The sequence below is a fragment of the Callorhinchus milii genome, unplaced genomic scaffold (assembly GCF_018977255.1).
Source record: "Callorhinchus milii isolate IMCB2004 unplaced genomic scaffold, IMCB_Cmil_1.0 Scaffold2, whole genome shotgun sequence".
NCBI lineage: Eukaryota > Metazoa > Chordata > Chondrichthyes > Chimaeriformes > Callorhinchidae > Callorhinchus > Callorhinchus milii.
The window spans coordinates 89238420-89263992 of NW_024704743.1; the positions used below are offsets into that span (position 1 = coordinate 89238420).

Here is a 25573-nt window from a genome sequence, read left to right on the forward strand (position 1 = left end):
ATTTATTATTATTTTTTGAATGAATTATTACCCCTGAAAAGTGATCCACCAATCGATTAACAACCAGGTTACTACTTACAGAGTAGTAAACAGAGACACGTGGAGTAAGGAAACTTGCCCAGCATTTCGCCCTGCCAGGAATCAAACCCAGGTCTCTCGCTTGCAAGGCAAGTGCTCTAACCACTGAGCCACAGGACTCTAAGCTACAGATTTCTATTTGAGCAAGTAAATAATTATAAGTAATATTTCTTGTATTTGATTATCATACAACTGAAACATATCAAAACATTTTACAGAATTTTTACTGTGTATTTATAGATGAACATATTGGCCAGTTAATATAAAAGGAAAGTGAAAACGAATTAATTTAACCGAGTCCCAGGGATTGAAGCCATGGGTATGTGCACCCCTCTGACAATACTTTTCTTCCATAGAATTTATTGCCATCAATAGAAAGTATAGTAGTTAACTTTAGTACCTCAGTACCTTAGCTCAATGTGCATTTGATTATTGTGGTGTGGAAGAATTGTGTATGAATCCATCTTTTATTATTCAAAGCGACCTTGGCATTGGCCTGTTGTTTAGTCTGTACACAACACTGAGCCTCACTGAATTATTTAACCATGGTGGGAGAAACAAATTGAACCAGAAGCCCAATGAGTAATTGGAGTGAGCACCAGAGTGACGTCAGATAGATTTAACTGGTATCAAGTTCTCAACGATCTCATCTATTTAGTCGGACCTATTGGCTCCGATCTGGATGTGGGTATTTGTTTCTAGCATTACCAGTGCAGTAATTGTTGGACGCTGTGAGCAAAACAGTTCACGGTGAGCACAGAATCTCTTTTCTCACTTCCCTATTCATTTGCCACTTTAATGTTATTATGAAAAAATACCCATTACCATCACAATTCTACTGTATATATTTTTCTGACCTTTTTTGATAGGCTTTCCACAAAGCTTGAATGCATGACCATACTAGGCACACAGTAAGTGGAGAACAATACTACTGCAGTCCTTAGGGGCACACAGTAAGAGAAAAGTCAAATGCTGCCCCATATATACTGCACTGAGAGCTAAATTGAAAGAAACCAGTGGAGCAGTGCTCGTATAAGATTACTAGAGATTTCAGTGAAGACTGCATAACCCAGGAATACCGGTCACTGTGGTTAACTCTTTCCCATTCTGAGTTTATCTGCAGAAGGAGATAGAATTGCTTTCAGCAATTCAAACCTTCAAGCATTTATTGTGGTTGTTTCTGTCAGTGCCTTTTCCAAATCGACTTTCTGTTCTCTGAAATCTTTTAAACCTGAATTACATGTGTTTCAATATTTTGGCGATATTTTTGACCTCCCTTTTACCCTGAGTTTTCTAATTATTTATTCCCTATCCCTTTCTCAGATCCTTATAATTTAACCATCGACAGTCTTGAGAATGGTTTGGGCTATCTATGGTTGTCTTCGACCGGGCCTTCAGCTCCCCTCTCGACTCTCTTCCCCCTCCTCGCTCCTTCCCTTCCCTCCCCTCACCCTGACTATTTCCCCCCTGCTCGGATCCCGACCCAACTGTCCAGCGCCTTGGGACGTCCTCCCGACATGAAAGGCGCTCTATAAGTGAAATCTTGTTGTTGTTGTAATAACTTATAATACATGGTCTTTTATGTCTGGAAATGCAAATAGCAATCAATGCCACCCATTAACAGTTTTTTTTTCTATTTCAGTGCCTAACATTCACCCATTAAATAGTTAATTTAAAAAATAAAAATGAATAGCTGCCTACAATGCTAAATACCTTGAAGCAAAATATGTTTTTTATTTCCATTCACAAAGTCAGCTGTAATTCCCTTGTGTGTACTGTATTCACAGGAGATATACGGTGTCCTTTATATTGACATGTGTAGACAAAACAAGGCAAAAATCATATTTAGACACACTTTTCATGCAATTTTTTTTGAAGGGGGAGATTAATTCAAGTCTTTATTTCTTGATTTAATTTCTCATCTCGTTCTTTGTTAGTCCCGCTCATTAATGCAGATTGATACACTTTGATCCTACAGTGGGAGTGTTTGGTCTGAGTCATTCCCCCCCTTCTCCAGCCACCGTTAATGTATCTCTGTGTCATTCTAGTGAGGCTGGGTGCTCCATATCAGTTTCCTTCTCCTGTAACAAAACACTTTACCTTTTGTGTGGCCCTCATCTGATCTTCAAGTATGCTATTCCAAAAGCTTTCCAAAAAACACATGGCATGCATTGACAAAACTGCACATTAGCAACAATAATCCAAATCAATGGTAATGCAGGCAGAGTTTAATTCATCTTGTTTGTTTACAAATGAACCACAAAATCAAATTCTTTGTAGTGTATTGAAACCGAGCAAAAAAAATAATTACTGATTTTATTTCAGTGCCAGGACAGATACTTCCAATAACAGTGTAGCTCTTTTATTGGTCCCTGTTCAAGTCAATGGATCAATCCAGTCGTTTTTTTAATGTGTGTTCTGCAGCTTTCTGAATAATATCCATAGCCAGTGTCGGTTTCTTAGATGAAGTTTCATTTAAAGGGATACAATCTTCCAAAGGTTTTCAAGCACGTATTGCAACAATATAATATGTTGAATCCCATTACCACATTGGGGAGGACAAGTTTGCAGGGCTACGGGGAGAGAGCAGGGTAGTGGATTGAATTGGATAGTTCTTTTCAAAGAGCCGGCACAGATACAATGGGCTGAATGGCCTCCTTCCGTGCTGTACAATTCTATGCTTACCTCAATGGAATTTTGTGACAAAACGTACTAATGTCTCCCCCCAAAACAACAAGAGAGTACATTTTGTGGAGGGTAGGGGGGGGAAACAGGGTGATCGAAAGCACTGTCGAAGAGGAGGATCTTGAGATGGGTCTTGAAGGAGGCAAGGGAAGGGGCGTGGCGGAGGGACTGCGGGATGGAGTTTCAGAGGGTGGGGGAGAGTTGCGGAAGGCCTGCCCGCCAATACTGGGGCGAGTGAGGCGGAGGACGTGAAGCAGGCCGGAGCCCGCTGAGCGGAGGGAGCGAGCAGGATGGTAGGGGCTTAGGAGGTCGCAGAGATAGGGGGAGTAAGAGCATTGAGGGCTTTGAAGGTGAGGACCAGGATTTTGAACTGTATCCTCTGTGTGATGGGAAGGCAGTGGAGTCAGGCGAGGATGGGAATGATAGGGTCACCGAGCCTGGTGCGGGAGAGACCACGGGCTGCGGAGTTCTGGATGACCTGCAGCCTATGGAGGGAGGAGTTGGGGAGCCGACAAGCAAGGAGTTTGCAAAGGCAAGCCTCGATGTAATGAAAGTGTATATGAGGGTTCGTTGGCCTGCGGTGTGAGACAATGGCGGAGCTGGGTGACGTTGCGGAGGACGTTGGAAGGCAGAGCGGGTCATGGCACAGATGTGAGGTAGAAAGGATAGTTCAGGGTCAAATAAGACGCCAAGTTTCCAGACTGGCTCAGTGAGGTGGAGTGTGCATCCATGGATTGTGATGCTGTCAGTGCTTGAGGTGTGGAGACGCTGATGGAAGCCAATCAGGAGAGCCTCGGTCTTGTTGATGTTCAACTGAAAAAAGTCAGCTCTCATCCAAGACTTGATGTTTGACAGTCATTCTGTCAGCACAGCAGTGGTCCTGGAATCAAGGGTGGAGGCAGAAAGGTATAGTTGGGTGTCATTCGCATACATGTGGAAGTTGCCCACATGTCTGCAGATGTCACCAAGAGGGAGCATATAGATATTGAAGAAGAAGGGAACAAGACAGAGCCCTGAGGAACGCAGCACGAGGCGGTCCGGGGGCTGGAGGACAAACCATTTGTGGAGATGAAGTGGAAGCAGTGTGAGAGGTATGATCTGAACCAGTCAAGGGCAGACACGTGGAGGTTGAGGTGAGAGAAGAGGCAATGGATAATAATAATAATAATCCTTGCATTTGATATAGCGCTTTTCACATCGGGAGGATGTCCCAAAGCGCTTCACAAAACACACTGTAAAGTGAATTGACTGTATATTTGTGGGCGAACGCGGCAGCCAATTGCGCACAGCAATGTCCCACAAACAGTCGTAGATTGAAAATGACCAATTTATTATTGGTTTTGGAGGGATTATTATTAGGCGTGTGGAGTAAGGAAACTTGCCCAAGGTTTCGCTCTACCTGGAATTGAACTCAGGTCTCTCACTTGCAAAGCGAGAGCTCTAACCACTGAGCTACAGGACTCCACGGATGAGGATAGAGTGGTCAATGGTGTCGAAAGCAGCAGAGAGGTCAAGGAGGACGAGGAGGCAGAGGGAGCCCTGGTCCCAGATAGACAGAATATCATTTGTCATTTTGACCAGGGCTGTTTCTGTGCTGTGGGCAGCAGGGAAACCTGATCGGAGCGGTTCATGAAGCAATGGCGAGAGAGTAAGGAGCGAAGCTGGGAAGCAACAACTTGTTCCAGGACCTTGGAAAGGGAGGTTGGAGATGGGGCAGTAGATTATGAATAGAGATGGATCCAGGAGGGTTTTTTAAGGATAGGAGACTTTGAACTCACTAACTAGGCAGACACTGCAATGCTGTGCTGGGGGTGCGCTGCATTATTGGAGGTGCCGTCTTTTGGTTGAAATGTTAAATGGAAGTCCCATCTGCCTATTCAGGTGGATATTAAAGATATTATGGCACTATTCGAAAAGAGAAGGGAGCTTTTCCTTGAGTTATGGCCAACAACAATTCCCCAAATAAAAATTGGTTATTCACTTCATGGGTGTTTGAAGCGCACAGGCTGCTGTGTTTTCCTACAAATACAATCACTATACTTCAGAGGACACCAGGAGAAATACTCTTTCTTTTCGAGTAGTGTCATAGGATCTTCAACATCCATCTAAACAGACAGATGGGTCCTCGGTTTTAAAATCTCATCTGAAGAACATCTCTGACATTGCAGGACACCCACAGCGCTGCATTGGAGCATCACCCTAGATTGTTTGGTCAAAGTCCAACATAGATCTTAAACCCATGACCTTCTGACCCAGAAGCAAGAGTGCGACCAGCAAAACCAGGATGACACCTAAAATCATCTCTGATGCCAGTCCATCAATATTATGTAAATGTGAAAGTCTACTTCCCTATCATATTCTTATGTTGGTTTTGCACAAATAGAATGAATATTGTTTGGCGATTTAAACTTTGAAATTCAGATGGCAGTTTGGAAACCTGTCTTCAATCTTTGAATCAGTAACTCAATAATGGGGTAAAAATGTGATGTTTGATAACAGATTTCATATCAAACACGTTTTTCACTACAATAAATGAGTGGAGATGAAGGGGGAAAAATACAGAGATTACTTGTGAGGTGATAAATTTGCCAAAACTGAAAACTTAAGTATATTTAATAAAAGTGTGGAATTCTCCTGCCTGTCTGCAGGAGAAACACTCTTCTCCAGTTACTTTTCTAAATTTCAAAGATTATAAATGTATGCTGTCTTCCAAATATACAGAAAAACGCCATTATGACATGCCTCACTACAATGTAGGTTTGCTTATAACATAATCGGTTTGTGAAACCCAAAGTTTTCTTGACTGAAAATCAAAATTACACTGCGCAAATCTCATCATTCGTGGAAAAAAAGAGTCAACTTCCTGGTTGTCAGGATGCCCCAATGTCACTTCTTGTATGCCATTCATCTGCCCTGTATGCAGGAAGTGTCACTAACATCACCCGCCTACGGGAAGTAGCCAATGTTTCCTGTGCATTGTGTGCCAGATGCAGGAAATGACATAGTTGGTGACTTGAACATATGGTAGTCAGCCATTTATGCTTATTTATAACAAGGGGTCTGAGATATTGCAGCCAAGTGAATGCATTATGAAGGGTTGTGTCCTGTAGCTTTAAATGTGTGTGAAAATGTTTGATTTTCGGGGAGTGAAGTTAAGCTTCTTAACAGAGCAAGTCTTAGAATTATGTTAACCTCTATTCTCTGTTCCATTATTCTACCATATAGATGAATGTACATTGCAAGGGCTTTTGTGCTCATCAAGGTGTGGAAGTTTACTGTTTACAAAAACTTTCTCATTCAGACATCCAGTGGCACGTTAACTATTTTGAGGTCTTTTTCAGCCTCAGTAATGCTGCATAAAGGATGCTTTGCTCTGCTTCAGCCCAGGGGGTAGTTAACCTTAATCCCAAATTCTGAAGTGCCTCTACCAGTGTCATATTTTCTATTTCCTACACTAACCAACAATCTGCGGCCTCTTTGAGTGAGATTGCCAATTTATAGCCTAATTGAGACCAATTTTGTGCTGTGATCCAACAACTACAAGCAACTGGGTTTAGGTTGCCAACATTTTTTTGCATGCAACCCTTGCAGGCAACAGAGAGAAAATATTTCTTTAGTCACTCTGGGCTAGAAGGAGTGCCACCTCTTGAAAGAGCTATATAAATTAATCCCAATCCCCCACTCTCTTTGGCTGTTAGATGAACATACTGATGATTTTAAATTACTTGAAATTCAATGCAGGATTTGTTAACTTACGCCTTTGACACAATACATTCTAACTATTCAATGTAGCTTTAGTTTTATCTGTGCAAATCAATGGGCAAGGCTTGAATTATGAGAGTATGTGTCTAGTTTGACATTGTGGACCTGATCATCTGTCTTTCGAGTCAGAGAGAACTTTTGCTAAACTCTCCCCTGGGTGGTTCAGTGAGTGGAGAAGAATATGTGAGAGGCTAGGTTGTAGATGGTTGTGGAACGTGCAGACTTTCTAGATTGAACAGCCTTTACTTAATTAATGCCACATTTGCCTAACAAAAATACCCACTCACTATTCAATAAAATCCCGTGAAGCCCTATGAGATGTTTTGGTGATATGAATGGCACTATATCGACTACAACAGTTATCATCATATTTTTTTCCTTCTATTCTTAATTTGCACTGGAGTCTACAATACAATATTTGTAACACAAATAGTGACTCGTAATGGGAAATGGAAGCACATCATTGATTCACAGGAACTTTGCTCTGTGGTTGTCAATCCTCTGTGGTTGGTGTGACATACTTGAATTGTAGATGGAATCACTACTTGTGACTTGAAGTTGCTAGTTGTGTCTCCTGTTATGGAATATCACATTTTATGCCTCACAAGATAAAATTAAGTGAAAGTGGGAAACTTGTCTAACTATGTATAGAATATTTGCAGTGTGTGGGTCATTGTTCAGACTAAGTACAAATTTCCACTGTAACTCAGGTTAAAGGAGTGCCATATTTCATCTTAGCAATGATCTTGGTAAGATTGCTACCTTATAGTGATTTCACTGCTACAAAGCTACCAAACACAAAAATCATAACAGTAAAAGTTGCAGTGCTATTATCCTGGCAAAGTTGTTCTTTTGGAATTGGATATTTGAGGATGACTGTAAGTGTGGTCCCTAAATTATTATCAGCAGTAAAAACCCTTCATGATTGACTTTCCACTGCCTACTATTAATACCAATTATAATCCCCCTACCACTGCCTGCTTTGGAATCAGCTCACTCAGCACAGATGAGGTACTGAATATTTCTGGTCCATACGTTCAGTATATTTTATTATGAAATGTCACAAGTTTTAACTCAAGCATCTTGGAGTAAATTCCAACTGGCGATAAAAAGGACAGGACACCATGGAATCATTAACATGTCATAGTCTTTATCCTGGACAATAATATAGCTTAACTATAATACCATCTTATACTACTTTATAATGCTTATAATGTAAACCTTTTCAACTGCAACTATGGTCACCTCTTAGCTTGGTACCCAACCTCGCCACATTAAAGTGCTCTGAGACATTATCCTGTGTGAAGGGCACTATACAGATGTGGCAGTTGTAGAATATAGAATAGTTGGTGACAGGTAACATTTTCCCTGGAAAGATAATATAATCATCTTTGCATTATTATCTCATATCATTCCAATGACAACAACTTGCATTTATATAGCACCCTTCACACGGTGTAGTTTCTTGGAGCACTTGAGCTTCAAAAAGCATCACAGTATGTTTTATGCACCAAGTTTCCACGCTAACAGTGAAATGGGGGGGTGGGAAATGGAGAAAAGAGTACAATATGTGATTGTTGCATTTCACTGCACACCCTCCACCCCTCAACATCAGTGATAAATAGCAGTATATTTGTGTGCTTTTCCCATTTTGAAGAGATTATCCGTAACCTTAAATAAAGGGCAGCTGTCCAGTTCAATGAATAAACTGAATGCCCATTTGGTTGATGAAAGAGCAAAACCATTGTGATACGGATAGTCATGGGCACTAGTATGGTGCCATAGGGAAACAGCCCAAAGTTACTGAAGTGTAGTTGCAATCCTCCGGCATCCACAGTGTAAAAGCAAACTGTGTGCTGATATTTTAGACAGAAAGTTGATCTTTTCCCATTCCCATAATCAGTCTGTACTTTGTGCTGCATGTGACCATTTTTGAGTTATTGGCATGTGATTTTCTTTGTGATAAAATGACTTAGTCAAATCTGAGTCCTTTTCCTTGTGTCCTCCACACACACAAGTGCTGGTTCAAAATTTGTTCCTTTGTCTCCTTCCTTTACACAAAAACACAAACTAAAAATAGCAGCCCAGCTCAGTCACATGTTCTGCCTGCTAAACCTGCTGGCAATTTAAAAATAATATGATCTATCTCTACAATATACCTTTTTATATATGTACATATGTTTTCCCTATAAAACACACAGTCACTGCACTTTACAGTAAATCCTATGAAACATTTTGAGACATCCTCCCAATCTGAAAGGCGTTATATCAAATGCAAGGATTATTATATCATTAGAATAAGATGTGTACTGCTGCTGTGAATGGCGATCGATCAGATACGTTGATGTGTGTTGTGAAGGGTAATTGCAGGACAGACAGCAGGAAGTATTTCTTTAGCCAGAAGTTTAATTAACAGCTGGAAACAGTTACCAGGAACAGTGCTTGAGTCAAGGACACTGGGCTCATTTAACAACTTTCCAGAATACTCACCTTACTATTTTCACATCAGAGCCTGAAGGCTGCTGGGAATATAAGAATACTAATAATAAGAAGAATCCTTGCATTTGATTTAGCTCCTTATCATATTGTTGAGACGTCTCAAAGCACTTCACAGAATATACTGTAAAGTGAATTGACTGTATATATTGTGGGCGAAACGTGGCAGCCAATTGTGAACGTCATATACACACACATGAACCTATATAGTAGAAATAGATCCTATTTTTAAATTGCCAGCAGGCTTAGCAGGCTACATGTTTTGATGGGAAGATGTGATCTGGTGAAGTCAATGGACAACTGGTTTGTCCTGCGCAGCCCAGCTAGTTCTAGGTGGCATTAGACCAGTGGTTGGCCAACTAAATACATTTTACTGCTTGAATATTTCTTGATTCATGGCCACACCATGAACATCACACTCAGTAGCTACTGGAAACAAATGAAACAAACTCTCCTAGACTAGTGTGAATGTTCGACGGGCCAGTTCTTGACAGCCACGCGGGTCACTTGCAGCCCACAGGCCATGGTTTGACCAAGACTGCATTAGACAATTGCTACAAATAAGTCCTGCTTATCATGTGACGTGTTACAGTAGCGGGATAATAAAAATAAATCTAGTTATTCTTTTGCTAATATTTGCAACAAATAAATCTGAAATGAACTTCCTGATGCTCATTTTAAATCAGAAACTGTACGTTGTGTAAACTGTTTGGTTTAAAAAACGAGAAACTATTTATGAGGTTGTAGGAAACTATTATGCTGATGAGAAATTACAGTAATATCCTAAATAGGGATGCTCCTGTTACTTTGGACCAGACGATCATGTTTTTTCACTCACGAGTAGTTTGCACTAGATAACGCCTTGGGACGTCCACCCGATGTGAAAAACGCTATACAAATGTAATTTTGTTGTTAGTTTGTTCAGTTGTACTCTTCTTCCTCCCCTTCTGAAGACATTAATAATGATAATAATAATCCTTGCATTTGATATAGTGCTCTTCACGTCTCAAAGGGCTTCACAGAATATACTGTAAAGTGAATTGACTGTACATTTGTGAGCGAAACGTGGCAGCCAATTGCGCACAGCAGTGTCCCACAGACAGTCGTGGATTGAAATGTCCAATTTATTGTTTTTTTTTCTTGGGGGAATATTATCAGGTGTGTGGAGTAAACAAACTTGCCCAAGGTTTCGCCCTGCCAGGAATCAAACCCAGGTCTCTCATTAGTTAGGCGAGTGCTCTAACCACTGAGCTACAGGATTCCATTGTAAACCATTATACTGTTTTATAAAAATGTAATAACAATACTTTTACCCATCAGCTGGGGTGTGAGTTGGTGGGTTCTAGATGGTTCCTGAGACAAGTTTCTGAAAGTTGAGACATTACCCTACATGAAGTGTGCTGTATAAATGCAAGTTGCTGTTGTTGATCTTGTCCAGGTTGTCATTTTCCTTTTGTGAGATGAGGGATTGCGTGCTGCCAGGCTAATCAATGACAGGGACACCATGCACAGCCAAGTTCAATCCTGTCCTAATCCAGTGCCCTCACAGTGGAAGTTTCTGAGATCAACTTCTCTGACTGGAATTCAAACCAGGAAACTCATATTGACAGGGCTGGTGGTTCCTTTAACTCACTGCACCATTGCGGGATCTCTTTATTTTTAACTATAAACGCTTGTCCTTTTCAACAGGGATTCACATCATCTATATTTCACACTACAGTCTATGGTGCATAATGCATGTCCATCTCTTGCATATGGCTTCATAAACAAGTATAATGGATTTTCATCACCTATCCCTGATGTTTGTGTGCTACTCTCAAGCTTGGCTAGTTCAGAGAGGTTGAAAAGCACGAGGCTTACCTAGCTGCTGCATTAAGCTCTCTGTGCATCATTCCTCCTGTGAACTAGTCAGCAGCACCTCCTTTTATAACTAATTTCATATTCATCCTATTGGTTCAGTTCAAAAAAAATGCCAGCCATTATCTCCATCCAGGCTGTCGCTGTGCTGTATGTTCTTTGTGCCTCTCATTGATGGAGAAGACTTCAATTTGGTTATTTTCCATTCACTTTGCTCTGCGTGTCAGCACCGTTGGATCTCGATTACTTTCATTATAAATTGAGGTAATTGTGTCTCTTTACCCCTTTAATCTGCGACTATCTCTCCAGCGCTAATTTTAAAAAAAATCCAATTAAATTCCTTGTCACGCCAAGATCAAAGGCAGTGATTGACAGGTGGTTACTTAATACCTTGTTCTTGCAGACAGTTGTGGATATTTGACGTTCTGCTGCAACCGTAAATCCATTTCACAGTGCAAAATATGAAGACTGTAAAACAAATCCTGAAGATTATTTTATCTCATTCTGTTTTATAAAACAGTTCCAGTTGGTCTGAGTGAAGAAAAACAATTGATTAAAATCAATAACTCAGTTTTGCTCAAAACAGTACCCTTCTAAGTTAATTTTAAAAAATCCTGTAGCATTGCTTTGTCAGTTTATGTATTGAATATAAAATGAATGGTTCATCTTTGCCTAAACAACATTGATTTGTCCCATCAATAACTTCACGTCACTTTATAAGATGATAGCCATGTTTCCGTATGTTCACGTGAAGGCAGTTGAAGAATAGAAAGAGATGACATGGTAAACAAAATAATAGAACAGAAAGGGAGGAGAAAGGCTGAATGAGAGAGAGAGAGAAACAGAATGATGGGCAATGTGCTGTGTTTTTCTGTCTATGCACATCTACCTCCCCATCCTTGTTTCCAGGACTGCTGCTGTTATGACCGATTGCTTGTCAGATATCTAGTCCCACATGAGCCTTGATGTCCATCTGCTTAATATCGATAACTCTGTTGCTGTTGTGTTCTCTTCTTACCAACATCTTTGAGCCAGTGGCTCTGATTACATCAACCTCTCTGGCTGCTCATTCAGGCTCATTTGGCCAGTGCACAGTCTTGGCATTCTGCTTGGCCCCCAACTATGCTTCAAACCTCATATCTGGTCCTTTGCTAAGACCGCCTATGTTTGTCTCTAGAACATGGCCTGCTTATGCCTTTACCTCACCTGGAATGCTGCTCAAATCGTTATTCATTCTTTCATTACCCTGAGATAAGACTTTAGAATTTCTCCCACAAAATATACAGTCAATTCACTTTGCAGTATATTCTGTGAAATGCTTTGAAACATCTCAATAACATGATAATGAGTTATATCAAATGCAAGGATGATTATTATTATTATAGAATTCTCTCCATCCCCAACATCCTTGATTCCAGCCTCAATAAAATCTAACTCAACTCAGACTTTGCAGCCCACGGGCTACTCGAGACTAAATTCTACACCTATCATCGATGTCAGCTTGGATTTATTTGTAGAAATCTTGCTTTTGAGTCAGAAGGTTATGATTTCAAGGCCTACGTTGGGGCTTTGAGCTCAGGATCCATGTGGACACCTCCAATAATGAGGGCAGCACTATAATAAAAGAGATGCAACCATTCAGATAAGGTGTTAAACCCAGATCCCATTTGCTTGTTCAGATGTACATTAAACTTCCAATGGCACTACCTGAGAAGAGAATTGAGGTTTCTTTTGATGTACCTGTCAACAATCATCCAGATAAGTACAGAGTCACGACACTTGGCAGTAATTCACTGTGAAGAACTTTAACACATTTCAATATTACAGGCGCTTCATCAAGCACAAGGATTAGTATTATTCCCACGCTCAAAAACCACACTGATTTCCAGTACCCCATTAGATTTGACTTCAAGGTACTGAATCTCTTATAACCCTATTCTCCTGCATGTACCCCTTTCTCTTTCAATTCTGATCTCTTTCTGGCTGCTCATTCCTTCTGTTCCACCATCAGGTGTTTATGGCTTCAACCAGCATGTATCTCTGAAACTGATCCAAATTGCTTTACACTGCTTCCTCTCTGTCTCTGCCTTCAAAATCTTTTTGAAAGCTTTGCTTTTAGTTAACATCCTTAAATATCCTTCTATCCTGCACAGTGATCTCTAGTTTATCTGCTAAAGGATTCAGGATGACAACAAAAACAACTAGTATTATAAAGCACCTTTCACGTAGGGCAACGACTAAGAGTGCTTTACAGAAATAGGATTGGACAACAAGCTGGGGTTGGGGGAGTGGGGGTGGGAGGGGAGAGGCAATCTTGAAGATTTGAGGCTGTACTTAAAAGACAGAAAGTGGTAGAGTGAGACACAGTGGTAGAGGGTGGGAGGGAGTTCCCAAGGTTAGGGGAGTAGGAACTGAAGCCTCGGCCACTGATGGTAAAGAGGAGGGGAAGCCCAAATTATCTGGGTGGAAGAGTGAGCGGAAGAGTAGGGTAGGAGGAGGCAGTCATCTCATGTGAAAGGAGCTAGGCAAGTCCCAGTTGTTTGACTAATAATTGTTTTTAATGAACGGTATGCGGGTTTGTTAGAACTGATGGATTTTATAACACTCATAGAGCTGGAGAATCCGACCTTTACCCCCTCTGGTGATTGTACATAAATGCTCGTTAAGTTTCCTTCTTACCCGGTACCATAACTCGTTGCTTGTGTTCTGGTTTGACATATTGCTGTCACCAAACCTTTGTTTCAGTAATTTGAGTAGAGACGTAGATCATGAAAAGAAAGGATATCCTACTTGATGGGGCAGTGTCACGCCAATCTGTCGAACAAGGCATTTTATCATGCTTGCAAACAGAAGAGGATGTCCTAATGTGGTCAGGATGAAAATAGCACTGTTTATTTAGCATTCTGGCATCCGAAGCCACAAACTTCCAATTTTTATTCCAGTTCAAAGTCTTTATTGTCGAAAGTATATTTTGCAGAGGTGGAAAGAAAATGGGGAGTGACAGTTTAAACTGTTTCTGGCTGTTTCAGGACCTGTGGCTGCCTCAAAAATGCATTATCGTGAAGGTAACTCCATTTGAAAGTTCTCTACAGTACTCCAGTCTAAGCATTTGGAGTAAAAAAATAATAATAATCCTTGCATTCGATATAGCATCTTACCACGTCTTCGAGACGTCTCAAAGCACTTCACAGAATATAAAATGTATGGGATTCTTTTTGTTTCCCCTCAATAGTGGAGAATCTGCTGGAATTGATAACAACGCCATGAATGAAAACACATTAGAAACTAAACAAGAATGATCCAAAGTGTAAAATGGAATGCTCTTTTGACAAAAAATTACAAAAACTTCAACTTTATTTCCTATACATTCTGGAAAGAAGGAGGTAAAGGAAGCCAATTAATTTAATGAATAAATAATTCATGTTAGGTAATCCAGATTACTAATTCAAAGTAAACGTTAACCCAGCAGGTTCACTGCCTCCACAATTCATGAAAAGCAATCTCATCAAAGAATTCACCCTAGTATTCCATTGCGTCTCCTCACAGATACTCTCTGAACCCCATAGAAAACCAGGCAAAAACTCCAATATGCTTCCATCCTCACATTCTTAACATGGGCTGCTTTCCTCCATAAACAATACCGTTTTCCCGTCTCCTCGTATTTGTTCATTATTATTATCCGGGTGTCGTGGCCAACAGTCCCTCAAATAAAATCAGTCATTCACTTCATGGCTGTTTGTCAGACATTGCTGTGAGCAAATTGTTTGCCACATTCACCTACAAATACAGTAAATCATGTGAAGGGCTTTGAGATGTTTCAACAATATAAGGCACTGTATAAAATCCAAGGATGTCGATTATTATTATTTAATGTTGTAAGAGAGTTGCTTCATGAACCACAATCGTATATCTTTTGCCAAACGTCAAAACATTTTATAGGTTTCATAAGTAAATCCCTTTGCCTCAGCTAGACTCACAAATGGATGTACTTTTTGGAATACAGTATCCAGTTGAAAAATACCCAGCTCTTGAACAGTTAATTGAATCTCAGTCAACCAGATGACAGGCTTCATCCTGCTTCAGAATCTCAGCTCGTCTTTCCCATTGCGTTTGGTTAGTCATGTAAAAATAGGATTTCCTGTTGCACATAAATGTTTTGTTTTCAAATCACTTGAATTTTGTTCACCAACAATTTAGTAGAAGCTTAGAGGAGAAAGTAGAGCATTGAAAATAAGTGTAAAATAATCATCCTGTTGTTGGTTGCTCAGGCGGCTGAAAACGCTGACAATAATGCTTTAATTGTGAGCGGATCTCCTTGGAGGTGAGCGGAATCCAAGGTGACATGCTTAGCAATGAAATGTTGGAATTGTGTCCACCTTCTGTGGCGGTCTCAGAAGTCCAGCTCCTCAGCCAGATGGATCTGCAGTACTCCAGGGCACTGCTGATGACAGACCAGCCAGCCTGGCTCATCAGCAGAACTTTGAGGGGCACTGGGAGCAAAGATTATTCTCACTCAGTTTCTGTTAACCATACAGGCCAAAGTCCTAATAGGTGGGATAGGTCTAGCTGAACAAGCAGTAAGAAGCTTGCCAGACAGTGCTTTCAATTAGCAAGTTATATGGTTTTAGCTGGTAAAGCTACAACAGGCCCCAACATACCCCGATTGTTAACCCCAAAAGCATAGTCACAGCCGCGACGATTTGAGCAACTATGAGCGGTCCCGCAGAGTGCATTGTCAATGCGAGGATTACGCCTGTGATCACACCTTTGTCGAGAAGAGGACAAGGAGGAAGAGGAAGGGAGCGGAAATAAGGTGAGAGCGAGAGCAGCGGGCGAGGAGACAACGCAGGGATGACAACGTACCACCCTACCCTGAGACCGAATCCATTTCCTACAAGACACGAAGAAACCAGGGCAGGAAACTGAGAAAGAATGATGCTGTGAGCCGAGAGAGTCTGTGGTCTGCGAATAGTGAACAACAATCTCAGGAATGGAGGAGAAAAGATGACCTTTCACACCCTTCCCCCTCCTAATTCAGAGGTTGAGACGGCAACATGTTCTTGATTGGGAATCCAACCTCCAACCCTCAACCTTTGATCCTTCGGCCCCATCCCTCTCTCACAACCCCTCCGCCCCCACTCCTCCACAGAGAGAGGGAGGGAGGAAAGGAGCTAAAACACAAATTTTCCTAACCCCTTTCATGTGCTAATTAGTACACGTCACGACACATCGCATTTTTTAAGCAGCCAACTTGATGTGCCAATTGGCCAATTGGAGACATCCCATTTTGGAGTCTTGCAGCGTAGTGGTTAGAGCACTGGCTTCGCAAGCAAGAGGACCTGGGTTGGATTCCTGGGAAGGGCAGAACCTTAGGCAAATTTCTTTACTCCATGCGCCTCTGTTTACCTAGCAGTAAGAGGGAACCCGCTTGTTAACCGATTGGTGGATCACTTTTTTGGGAGTAATAATTCCTTCAAAAAAATTATAATAATAAATTGGTCACTTCAATGCACAACTGTTTGTGCGACACTGTTGTGCACAATTGGCAGCCACGTTTCGCCACGTGTCTGCATGTGTCAGACACCCAGCTCACTTCCAAAAAAGTAGGAAAACACTGATGTAACATTTAGCGATTCACATTTTACATAGGTTTTTGTGTTTTCCTTCTAAATGTCTACCGGTTGAACTACTTGAAAGAGCTAATTACTTATTAAAATTGTAAATGTGATTTCCTTCTTAATGAAGCTGTTTAATGGATGTATGATGTTTTTTTCTCTGTAGAAACCAGGCCTTTAGGCAGTAAGTGAAATTGTAATCTGAAAAGCTGAGAAAACAGTTGTTCGATTATTTCAGCATAGGCACATTATAACAAAACATCAGATACATTTGGAAACTCTGGTAATCACTCCTTTGGTATAATGATCCTCTGTATAATTGAAAGTCATGGCTCTCGATCACCCACACTAAACGACATCCAGTGTTCTGCTGGAAGGTGCAGAAACGATATTTACCCTTTCTAATATGAAGCGCAATGTGGAGTGCCATCAGTGGGAACCCCAGGCCACACACTTTCTTCATCACAAGTACAGAAGAGCCTAATGTTGGCATTTCTGTTTCACTCCCTACACAGGTGAATTGGTTCAGCTTGCCAGCTGGGTTTAGTTGGTGGTACACTTGCCTAAGATCTTCATCAAAAAAACAATAGGCAAGGTTAGAAGGATTTCTTTCATCCACATGGAGGAATACACTGCCAAAAATAATGATTAAAACAAAGTGGACACGTTTGCAAAGGAAAAATATAAAAGGATATGAGGAAATAATAATAATAATAATAATCCTTGCTTTTGATATAGCGCTTTTCACGTCGGGAGGACGTCCCAAAGCGCTTCACAGAACACACTGTAAAGTAAATTGACTGTATATTTGTGGGCGAACGCGGCAGCCAATTGCGAACAGCAATGTCCCACAAACAGTCGTAGATTGAAAATGACCAATTTATTATTTTTGGGGGTTTTGGAGGGATTATTATTAGGCGTGTGGAGTAAGGAAACTTGCCCAAGGTTTCGCCCTGCCTGGAATTGAACTCAGGTCTCTCACTTGCAAAGCGAGTGCTCTAACTACTGAGCTACAGGACTCCAAAAGACAGGTTAGTGGGCTGAACAGATAGCTCTTACAGACACAGACACGATAGACTGAATGGCCTTTATCTGTGGTGCAAACTTCTGATTCTGTGATCTCCTAGTTATTTGTAGGACCTTGCTGATCAAAAATAGTCACTAGACTTGTCAATAATTTCTTGTGAATCTCTTTAAGATGTTCCTACAAAAAATAACTTGTATCTAATCCTATCAGTGTTCATGTGCTCTGGTGTGAGAAGGATCCGGAACCTTATGTTGGTTTGTTTCAAGGTGAAATCACCAAAGAATAAAAGTTGGTTGTGGATTTCTCGGATGAAGTGGAATTAGCGACCAAATCAATATATATGTATATAATTATGTTTAATCACAATGCGAAGAGACACAATTTTTGGGGACTTCAAACTAAACTGCATATACTTCCCCCTATCAACAAGGTAAAATAATTGTAATATGATTGCAATGTAAATCAACATAGTAGATCGTATCATTGATAGGATAATGAAAAAATCCCTTCAAAAAATTAAAAAAATTAAAAATGTGGTCATTCAATCTACGACTGTGTGTGAGACATCACTGTGTGCAATTGGCTGCCGGTTTTCACCCACAAAATGTAAAGTCGATTCACTTTACAGTATATCCTGTGAAGCGCTTTGAGACGGCTAGAAGAGGTGATAAGGCGCTATATTAAATGCAAGAATTATTGTAATTACATATTTATCTTAACCAAATATTTCTCATTTTTTTGGTCCAGAGAATCAAATATTTTTCGGTATTTCCCTAAGGTGTCAGTCTGGCTTGGTGGTAGTACTCTTGCGTCTTAAGTCAGAAGGTTCTAGGAGCCACATCTAGATGGCTCTTCAGTACGGATTGGGAGAGGACGGCATGTCAGAGATGCTGTCCTTTGGATAAGACTTTAAACTGAGATCCCATCTGGCTGTTCAAGTGGACGATATATATTGCATGGCATTATTAAAAAAGAGCAGGGGTTTCACACTCTGGTATCCAGATAAAATTTACCATTCACTTCATGCCTTTATGAGATCATTACCATTTGCAAATTGGCTGCCATTTTCTCCTAGAAATACACAGCCTAAGTAATGTCATTTGGATATGTCTTTTCGACTAAGGGACCCTTTTCAGAAACTTGCTGAATTACTTTGAGATGCACTTGACTTTAACAGGTACTAAATCAAACATAAGGATTACTATGTTATTAAGAAGTCTGTGCGACTACAGCTCGAGTGAAGTGCGTACTCATTGGCCGTTGTGATTGATTTTGACAGAGGCTTTGCACGGGGGATTCACATGACACTGCCAGGCATCACTGGGCTTGTCATTTGACGTGCACCATCAAACTACATTGATGTCATTTCAAGTAATCCTCTGGCAAAGACTAGATGGTTTTTTACTGATTTGTAAAGCAATACATTGGCACTGTGCTCTTACAGAAAGCAGGGAGATATCTTCAAATTTTCACAGTGCCAATGAATTTGGAAGTGTTCTAAATTACATTATGTTTCAAAAATGTACAATTGTTGGCAGTAGCAGCAAACTTCTCTCACAGATGCGAGCTGAACAACAGTGCAATTTGTAACATTAACATTTTCAACAGTATTTGTGGAGAATCTGAACGAATAAAAAAAATGGGATGCCCAGATGGTGACTAAATGTGATCTATTTTCTAGTTGTTGGTATTACAGGGATTTGGAGGTAAGAATTGTGGTATTCCTAAATGCACTCCATTCTGGGGATATCTAAGGAATGGTTTATCGATTGGAGGCTCCTTATTGACAGCTTTGGGATTAAAAACCCTTGACTTTGTTTTTTTAATGTTTTTTCAGAAAGAGAGTCTTAAATGTGTGTGTGTGTGTGTGATAGAGAGAGAGAGAAAGGGGCAGAGTGTGAGAGTGAGAGAAAAAGGCAGTGTTTTCATTATAGTGAGAAGATTGAGTTTTGTTATCGCTAGCCACAAGAACTGTTTTTTTTGTTTCTTTGAAACATTTTTACTTACAAAATTGCTTTTTAGATCAGCATCAGGCAACAAAGTGCACATTTCACTGCCAGATAGCGGTCTAAAAATAATTTTGAAAGAAAAATTTTGAAATTTTAAAAAGGCGTTCTGACATCCGCGATCAAAATCTCGACTTTCTGAAAATTAACAAAGAAAAAAGCCAGCCAAATTGCTTGTGAGAAGCCTGAGGGAGAGACCATTCTACCAAAGTCAAGGGAGTGCTCAGTCCCAAGCCTGTCATTAAAGTTCTGTTACTTAGGTTTGTATCGAAGAGAAATTACTTCATGCCTACGCTGGCAATAAATTGTAAAGCCTGGGGAATTATCCAGTGGTACAGGCCAACAATATAGCTAGGAGATGGAATGTTTCTCAATGCTTGTAACAAATTTACATGCACAGAGACTTGCTAGAATACTCATATACACAGTTCACAGACATTCTCATGTGCACCCAATAAAAATACCAAGAGTAGTTGTCTTAAGGAGAAGATTCTGACTTAAATAGTAGAAAATTCCATCTTCACGGTGTTTGTTTGGATCCTCTAGCTGCATATCTTTTGTAGTTTGTTTAACTATTTTACATCACCGATTGTGCCTTCCAGTCCTATATGACTAATCCCAGCGTGATGGAATATTCTGTGAACCAGGTTAAGGGAGGTTTAATTTTTGCTTTTCACACCATTCACAAACCTGTGAATTTAAATTGACTGTTTAAAACACAAATACGTTTATGACAAGGAGCAGTCTACATTAAAGGCTTTAATGGACTCTTGCTACACTTCAATTTTTGTTTTACTGACAACAGCACATTTACAAGCCTGCCAGTGGAACTCTTATTGGCTTGTCTAGCAGAAGGTTCAGTGCTTCTCATAAAAAAAGCAGTGTCATCTCTGCCAGTTAGGTGTTCTGGAAGGATGAGATCAAATGGGCTGAGGGTGCCTTTTTTTTTATATACCTCTCTTGTAATGTTGTCATTACCTTACAGGACTGCCTTCAAAGTCAGAACTGTCACAAGAAGCAGCACTGTAAGCTAAGCTGGGTATTAGGGCAATTCCACTGAATCAAACCAAGCCAATTCAGCATGCCGTTCCACTTAATATAAACATAAAGATGAAAACTGATATCAGTAAAACCAAATTTACAGCCATGCACTTATGTTCCCAGGGTTCAAAATATCCTTTGCAGCATAATATCCCATTTACAGTATCAATCTGCTGTGTATTTCTGATAATGTTTGAAACAGTGGTTTTGACTCTAATGTTGAGGAATATTACCAACAAGGGAGCAGGTTATACCTGACTTAGTTATGAGCAAAATGAGCCAGAAATAGTTAGCAATCTGAACGTAAAAGAGCATCTTGGGAATACTGATCATAATATGATTAAATTAAATATCAAGCATAAAGGAAATAAAGTAGGATCACACCACTATTTTAAACAAGGCCAATTTTGAGGAGATGAAGAAGATATCACTTAAATTAAGAGTGGGCTATTTCTAAGTGTATTGATGATGCACAAAGAATAAAAAAACAAAGAAGTTATGTTTATCTATATATCTTTAGTTAGACCACAGTTAGAGAATTGTGTTTTGGCCACCTCACTTCATAAAGGATGTCAGGGATGTAGAGAAGGTGCAAAGGAGACTACTAGGATGATACCAGGGATGTGTTTTTTGACTTATAAGCAAGATTGGAGGAACCTGGGCCTCTTTTTACTGGGACATAGAAGGCTGAGAGGAGACCAGATAGTGATTTTTAAAATTAGGAGGGGCTTTGATAAAATAGATAGGTTAAAATAATTTTCACAGGTCGTTCAGTCAGTAATAAGAGAAGATCAATTCAGGATAGTTACCAAAGGAACAATGGGAAAACTCCTCGATCAAAATAGATAATTCACTTCATAAACACAGATCAAAGCAATGGAATCATATTTCTGGATGTGGGGGCCTTTTTTGGAGACAATAAGAAGTAAAATAATCATCCATGCCTAGGTCAAGACTTGCTTTCAAAATGTTTGCAGTTGTTTGGGCCACTACTAACCACAGTGTTTCTAACCTTTATGAATTTCCATCAGCATTTCCTGGATTCCACAAGCATCTGCTTTCCTCGTGGAATCAACGTCACTTTTGTTGCTGATCTATCCCCAACTGGGCTGCCAGACCCCAGTGATTCGAACTGTTTCCTTTCCCACATGTTCCTGAGACATCGCAGTAAGCTTCAAACCACGATACGTCCCCTATCAATCCGGTACTGATGGCTGCTTTCAACAATGGCATTCTAAACAGACAGTCTTCTGTTAAAGACTCAGAAGATGAACAGTGGAGAAAGTGGATTAAGGGCTCCAGCCAGCTACATTTTCTCCGCTGTTCATTTGGCAGAGGTTCCCAGAAACAACCCTTCTCCACCTTATTAATTGGCAGCTATAAGTTGAAGCTGACAAGAAGATAAACTTACAACTGACCACCCTGCTCATGGCTACAGTTGCTTCAACTTGAGTGACCAGCTCCTTCACAGTTCACAGACTTTAGACTTCAAAGACACTCTGACATAACTTTTTAAGCATGTTGGAAAGTTACAGAGCCTAGAATATCATCCCTCATTTGTACCAGACAAAGATGGAGAAACACCTTCAAGGAACTGCCAATGAGTCACATTGTATTGATATGTATGTTAATTGCAGCCACTATCAGTCAGGAAGTTGTTGTAAAGCAACTTGGACATCTATGGCCCCAAATAATTATTTTCATTCTTTATACATTTCTTGCCATTTTTCCGTGACATTTTTATATCTCTGCAGTGTTTAACATGTACACACTTGGCTATGCTTTGTAAGTGATGTAAATATGGGGATTCAATGGTATGAATGGAATTATTTGCTCTACTTTTAGTTGTTCAGCAATATACTGTTATCTTTGCAATAATCTTTTGTGTTTAATGACCTTATATAGGTGGAAGAAACTTCGCTAAATACTTTATATATTTACACACGAAAGTTCTATCTATCCGCTAATAATTGTCCTTGTGTATTTTTCACTAATTAGATGAGCCAAACCTGTACCTTTGAAGTTTAGTAAAGATGAATTGACCCCATGATCTACGTGTTAAGATTTTCAAACTGTTGTAAAGTTCAGTGGTACTCATGACCCAATACACAGGGTAGAGAGACATAGACAGTGTGTCCAGATTCCAGTAATTCACTAGTGACTGGTTGGGTTGAGTGATTCTGTCTCCAGCCTTGGGCAGTTCTTCCCTATTGAGCTGTTACTGGGTGATGGGAGCTCAATAATTTCATCAACTAGGCAGTCAGAGGACCCTCCACATGCCAGCTCTGATTGGCTGCCTCGCTTCCCACTTGATGGACATTTTTAGGGAAGATGTTTGCCTCTCCCAAAATATTTGAGCTCTCCTGAACAGGAGCAAGCAATTCTTAAATGTAAAAATTCTAATTGATTCAACACTTGAATCCTGGAATTTCGGCAAACGGATGTCCAAGTTCATACATTTATAATCTAGCTCACAATTGAAGAAAGCAGTCATTACAGCTAATGAGAAACTGGTGTTTATAGCAAGAGGTCTGGAAGATAAAAACAAGCAAATCCTGCTAGATTTCTTGTACCACAATATGTCACACTTGTTACTGCCGACTCAAGGGAATTTACTCTGAAGATAGATTAAGTTGCAACATGAACTTAACTTTTGAATTAAGAAATATCACTAAATTTATATATTATATCAGTATATTATCTACAGCTATCTTATGACTTCCATCTGGGAAAAGTGGCTGACAGAAGTTCCACAGGAGCCTATTCTGCATTCACTTCTGTTCACACTATTTAATTAATTGGAGCAGAGCACTGCTTGTAATATTGTAAAATGCGCTTCTGGTGCCAAGCTGTGTGGCCAGGTGTATATTATGAGAAGACTGAATAACATTCATGAAGACCTGGAACAATTCAGCAGATTGGCCAATCTGTGGCAGATGGATTGCAATATAGATGCATGCTAGGTAATGCATGTTGGAAGGAGAAGGTGTAAACATGCTGCATCAAGGGGCTGTCTGCTAGCAGAGGTGCAAATAGAAAAGAAAAGGGTTCTGGTTTGATTATTTGTCATTCACTTGAGGCTTCTATGCAATGTGAAGCCACTGTCAACAAAACTGATCAATACTGGGATACATCTCAAGGACATTTGACTATAAAGGAAAATAATTGTTCTAACCCTGAATAGATCGCTGATAAGGTCATGTTTAAAAGTTCTATATTGAAGTGGTTCTTTTCTGCTTGTTATTAACCAGCTCGGTTACTTCTAAAAGTAAAAGTCAATTATTCCAGCTGTGTAAAGCAGTTGGAGATGCCCTTCCAATGTGAGAGGTCCTATATAGATGTAAATTGTATTGTATTGTAAATGTATGCTTATAATGGGAATACCCTGTCATGTCTGCCCTTCTACTAACCTCAATCAGCAGCAATGCTGCATCATCCAATTATCATCAACAAAAAATTTCACTTGTATAATGTCTTTCACACAGAATGAAGCTCTCAAAGAGAGACAGAGGGTTTTGAATTGTTCTCTCACTGAATCACAAATATATTCTCACAACTGCAAAAGTAAATTATACCCTGTCTTTCTTCCACTTTGCCCCGACGGCTTCTGATGGAAGGTGTCCTGCTTGCAGATACTCAACTTGGCCCATGAGTTAAGTCTGCGCAGACTGGGACTTGATCTACAAATAGTTGGTCCATATAGCCTAGTGGTTTATGGAGTGATGCCTTTATTAACTTAGCTGTCAAGGAAGCTTATGCACTTTTTAATGCCTGTTGTCTTTTGATTTATTGACAGACAATTTGATAGAAATTGACTGACAATTTGACATGTCTCTTTTCTTTACAGATATGGTTACAGAAGTACGGCTATCTACAAGCTAGTGAACCCAGAATGTCAGTATTGCGCTCCTCACAGTCCTTGCACTCAGCTGTAGCTGCCATGCAGCAATTCTATGGGATTAAAGTTACAGGAACTTTGGACGAAAACACGATAGAGTAAGAAACAATATCTGCTTAACCTATAGTGAACACAAATCTCACAAATGCTTCATTCATCTGCTAGAAGAAGCTGATCAACACTCGCTTGTAATTCAAAGAGCAACATTGCTATCATTTTCATCAATATTCATAAACCTGAGATTTCTATATTGCATTTTAAGGGACAATGTATTTATATATAGAGTGGTTAGAGAAAGCGTGGGAAGGGGGAGGAAATGTAAAACTTTATTTACACAGTATTCAGTATTCAGTAGGAATAGAGGGTTTGCTACTTTGCTGTTCAGTAGCTGAATACCACCTCTGCCTGGACAGGCCTGATCTCCCTTACCAGTGAGGTTAAGATCGGTACCATTGAACAAATTTTGCTATCCTGCAAAAAGATTAGGAAGGAATTGACATGTTGATAACATTTTCTTTTTTTTTTCTTTTTTTTTGAGGAGCAGGAGTAGGCCATTCGGCCCTTCGAGCCTGCCCTGCCATTCAATCATGGCTGATCTTCTAATCTAACTACAGCTAATAACCTAACCCTGCCTTATCCCCATATCCCTTAATCCCTTTTGCAATAAGAAATCTATCTCAGTCTTGAATATGTTCAAGGACTGAACATCAACAGCCCTTTGGGGTAGCGACTTCCATACATTCACTACCCTTTGAGTGAAGAAGTTCTTCCTCAACTCAGTGCGAAAGGGCTGGCCTCTGATTTTAAGGTTGTGACCCCTGGTTTTAGTTTCTCCAACCAGGGAAAACAATCTCCCACTATCTACTCTATCATGCCCTTTGATGATCTTATAGGTTTCTATAAGATCCCTTCTAATTCTTTTATATTCTAGAGAATATAGTCCCAAATTGGTCAGCCTATCCTCGTAACTCATCCCCTTCATCCCTGGTACTAACCTAGTAAATCTACGCTGCACCCCCTCCAAGGCAAGTACATCCTTCCTTAAATAAGGAGACCAAACCTGCACACAGTATTCCAGGTGTGGTCTCATAGGGCCCTATACAGTTGC

General features: G+C 40.2%; 1 protein-coding gene across 1 annotated transcript in view; it reads left to right on the plus strand.

Moving 5' to 3' along the window:
* Positions 1–25573, plus strand: part of LOC103184936 (matrix metalloproteinase-16) — a 135896-nt gene that overhangs the window by 21500 nt on the left and 88823 nt on the right. The window contains exon 2 of the mRNA XM_007903198.2: positions 24415–24563. Within this exon, the coding sequence (XP_007901389.1) occupies positions 24415–24563 (149 nt within the window). The remainder of the gene's footprint in view (positions 1–24414; positions 24564–25573) is intronic.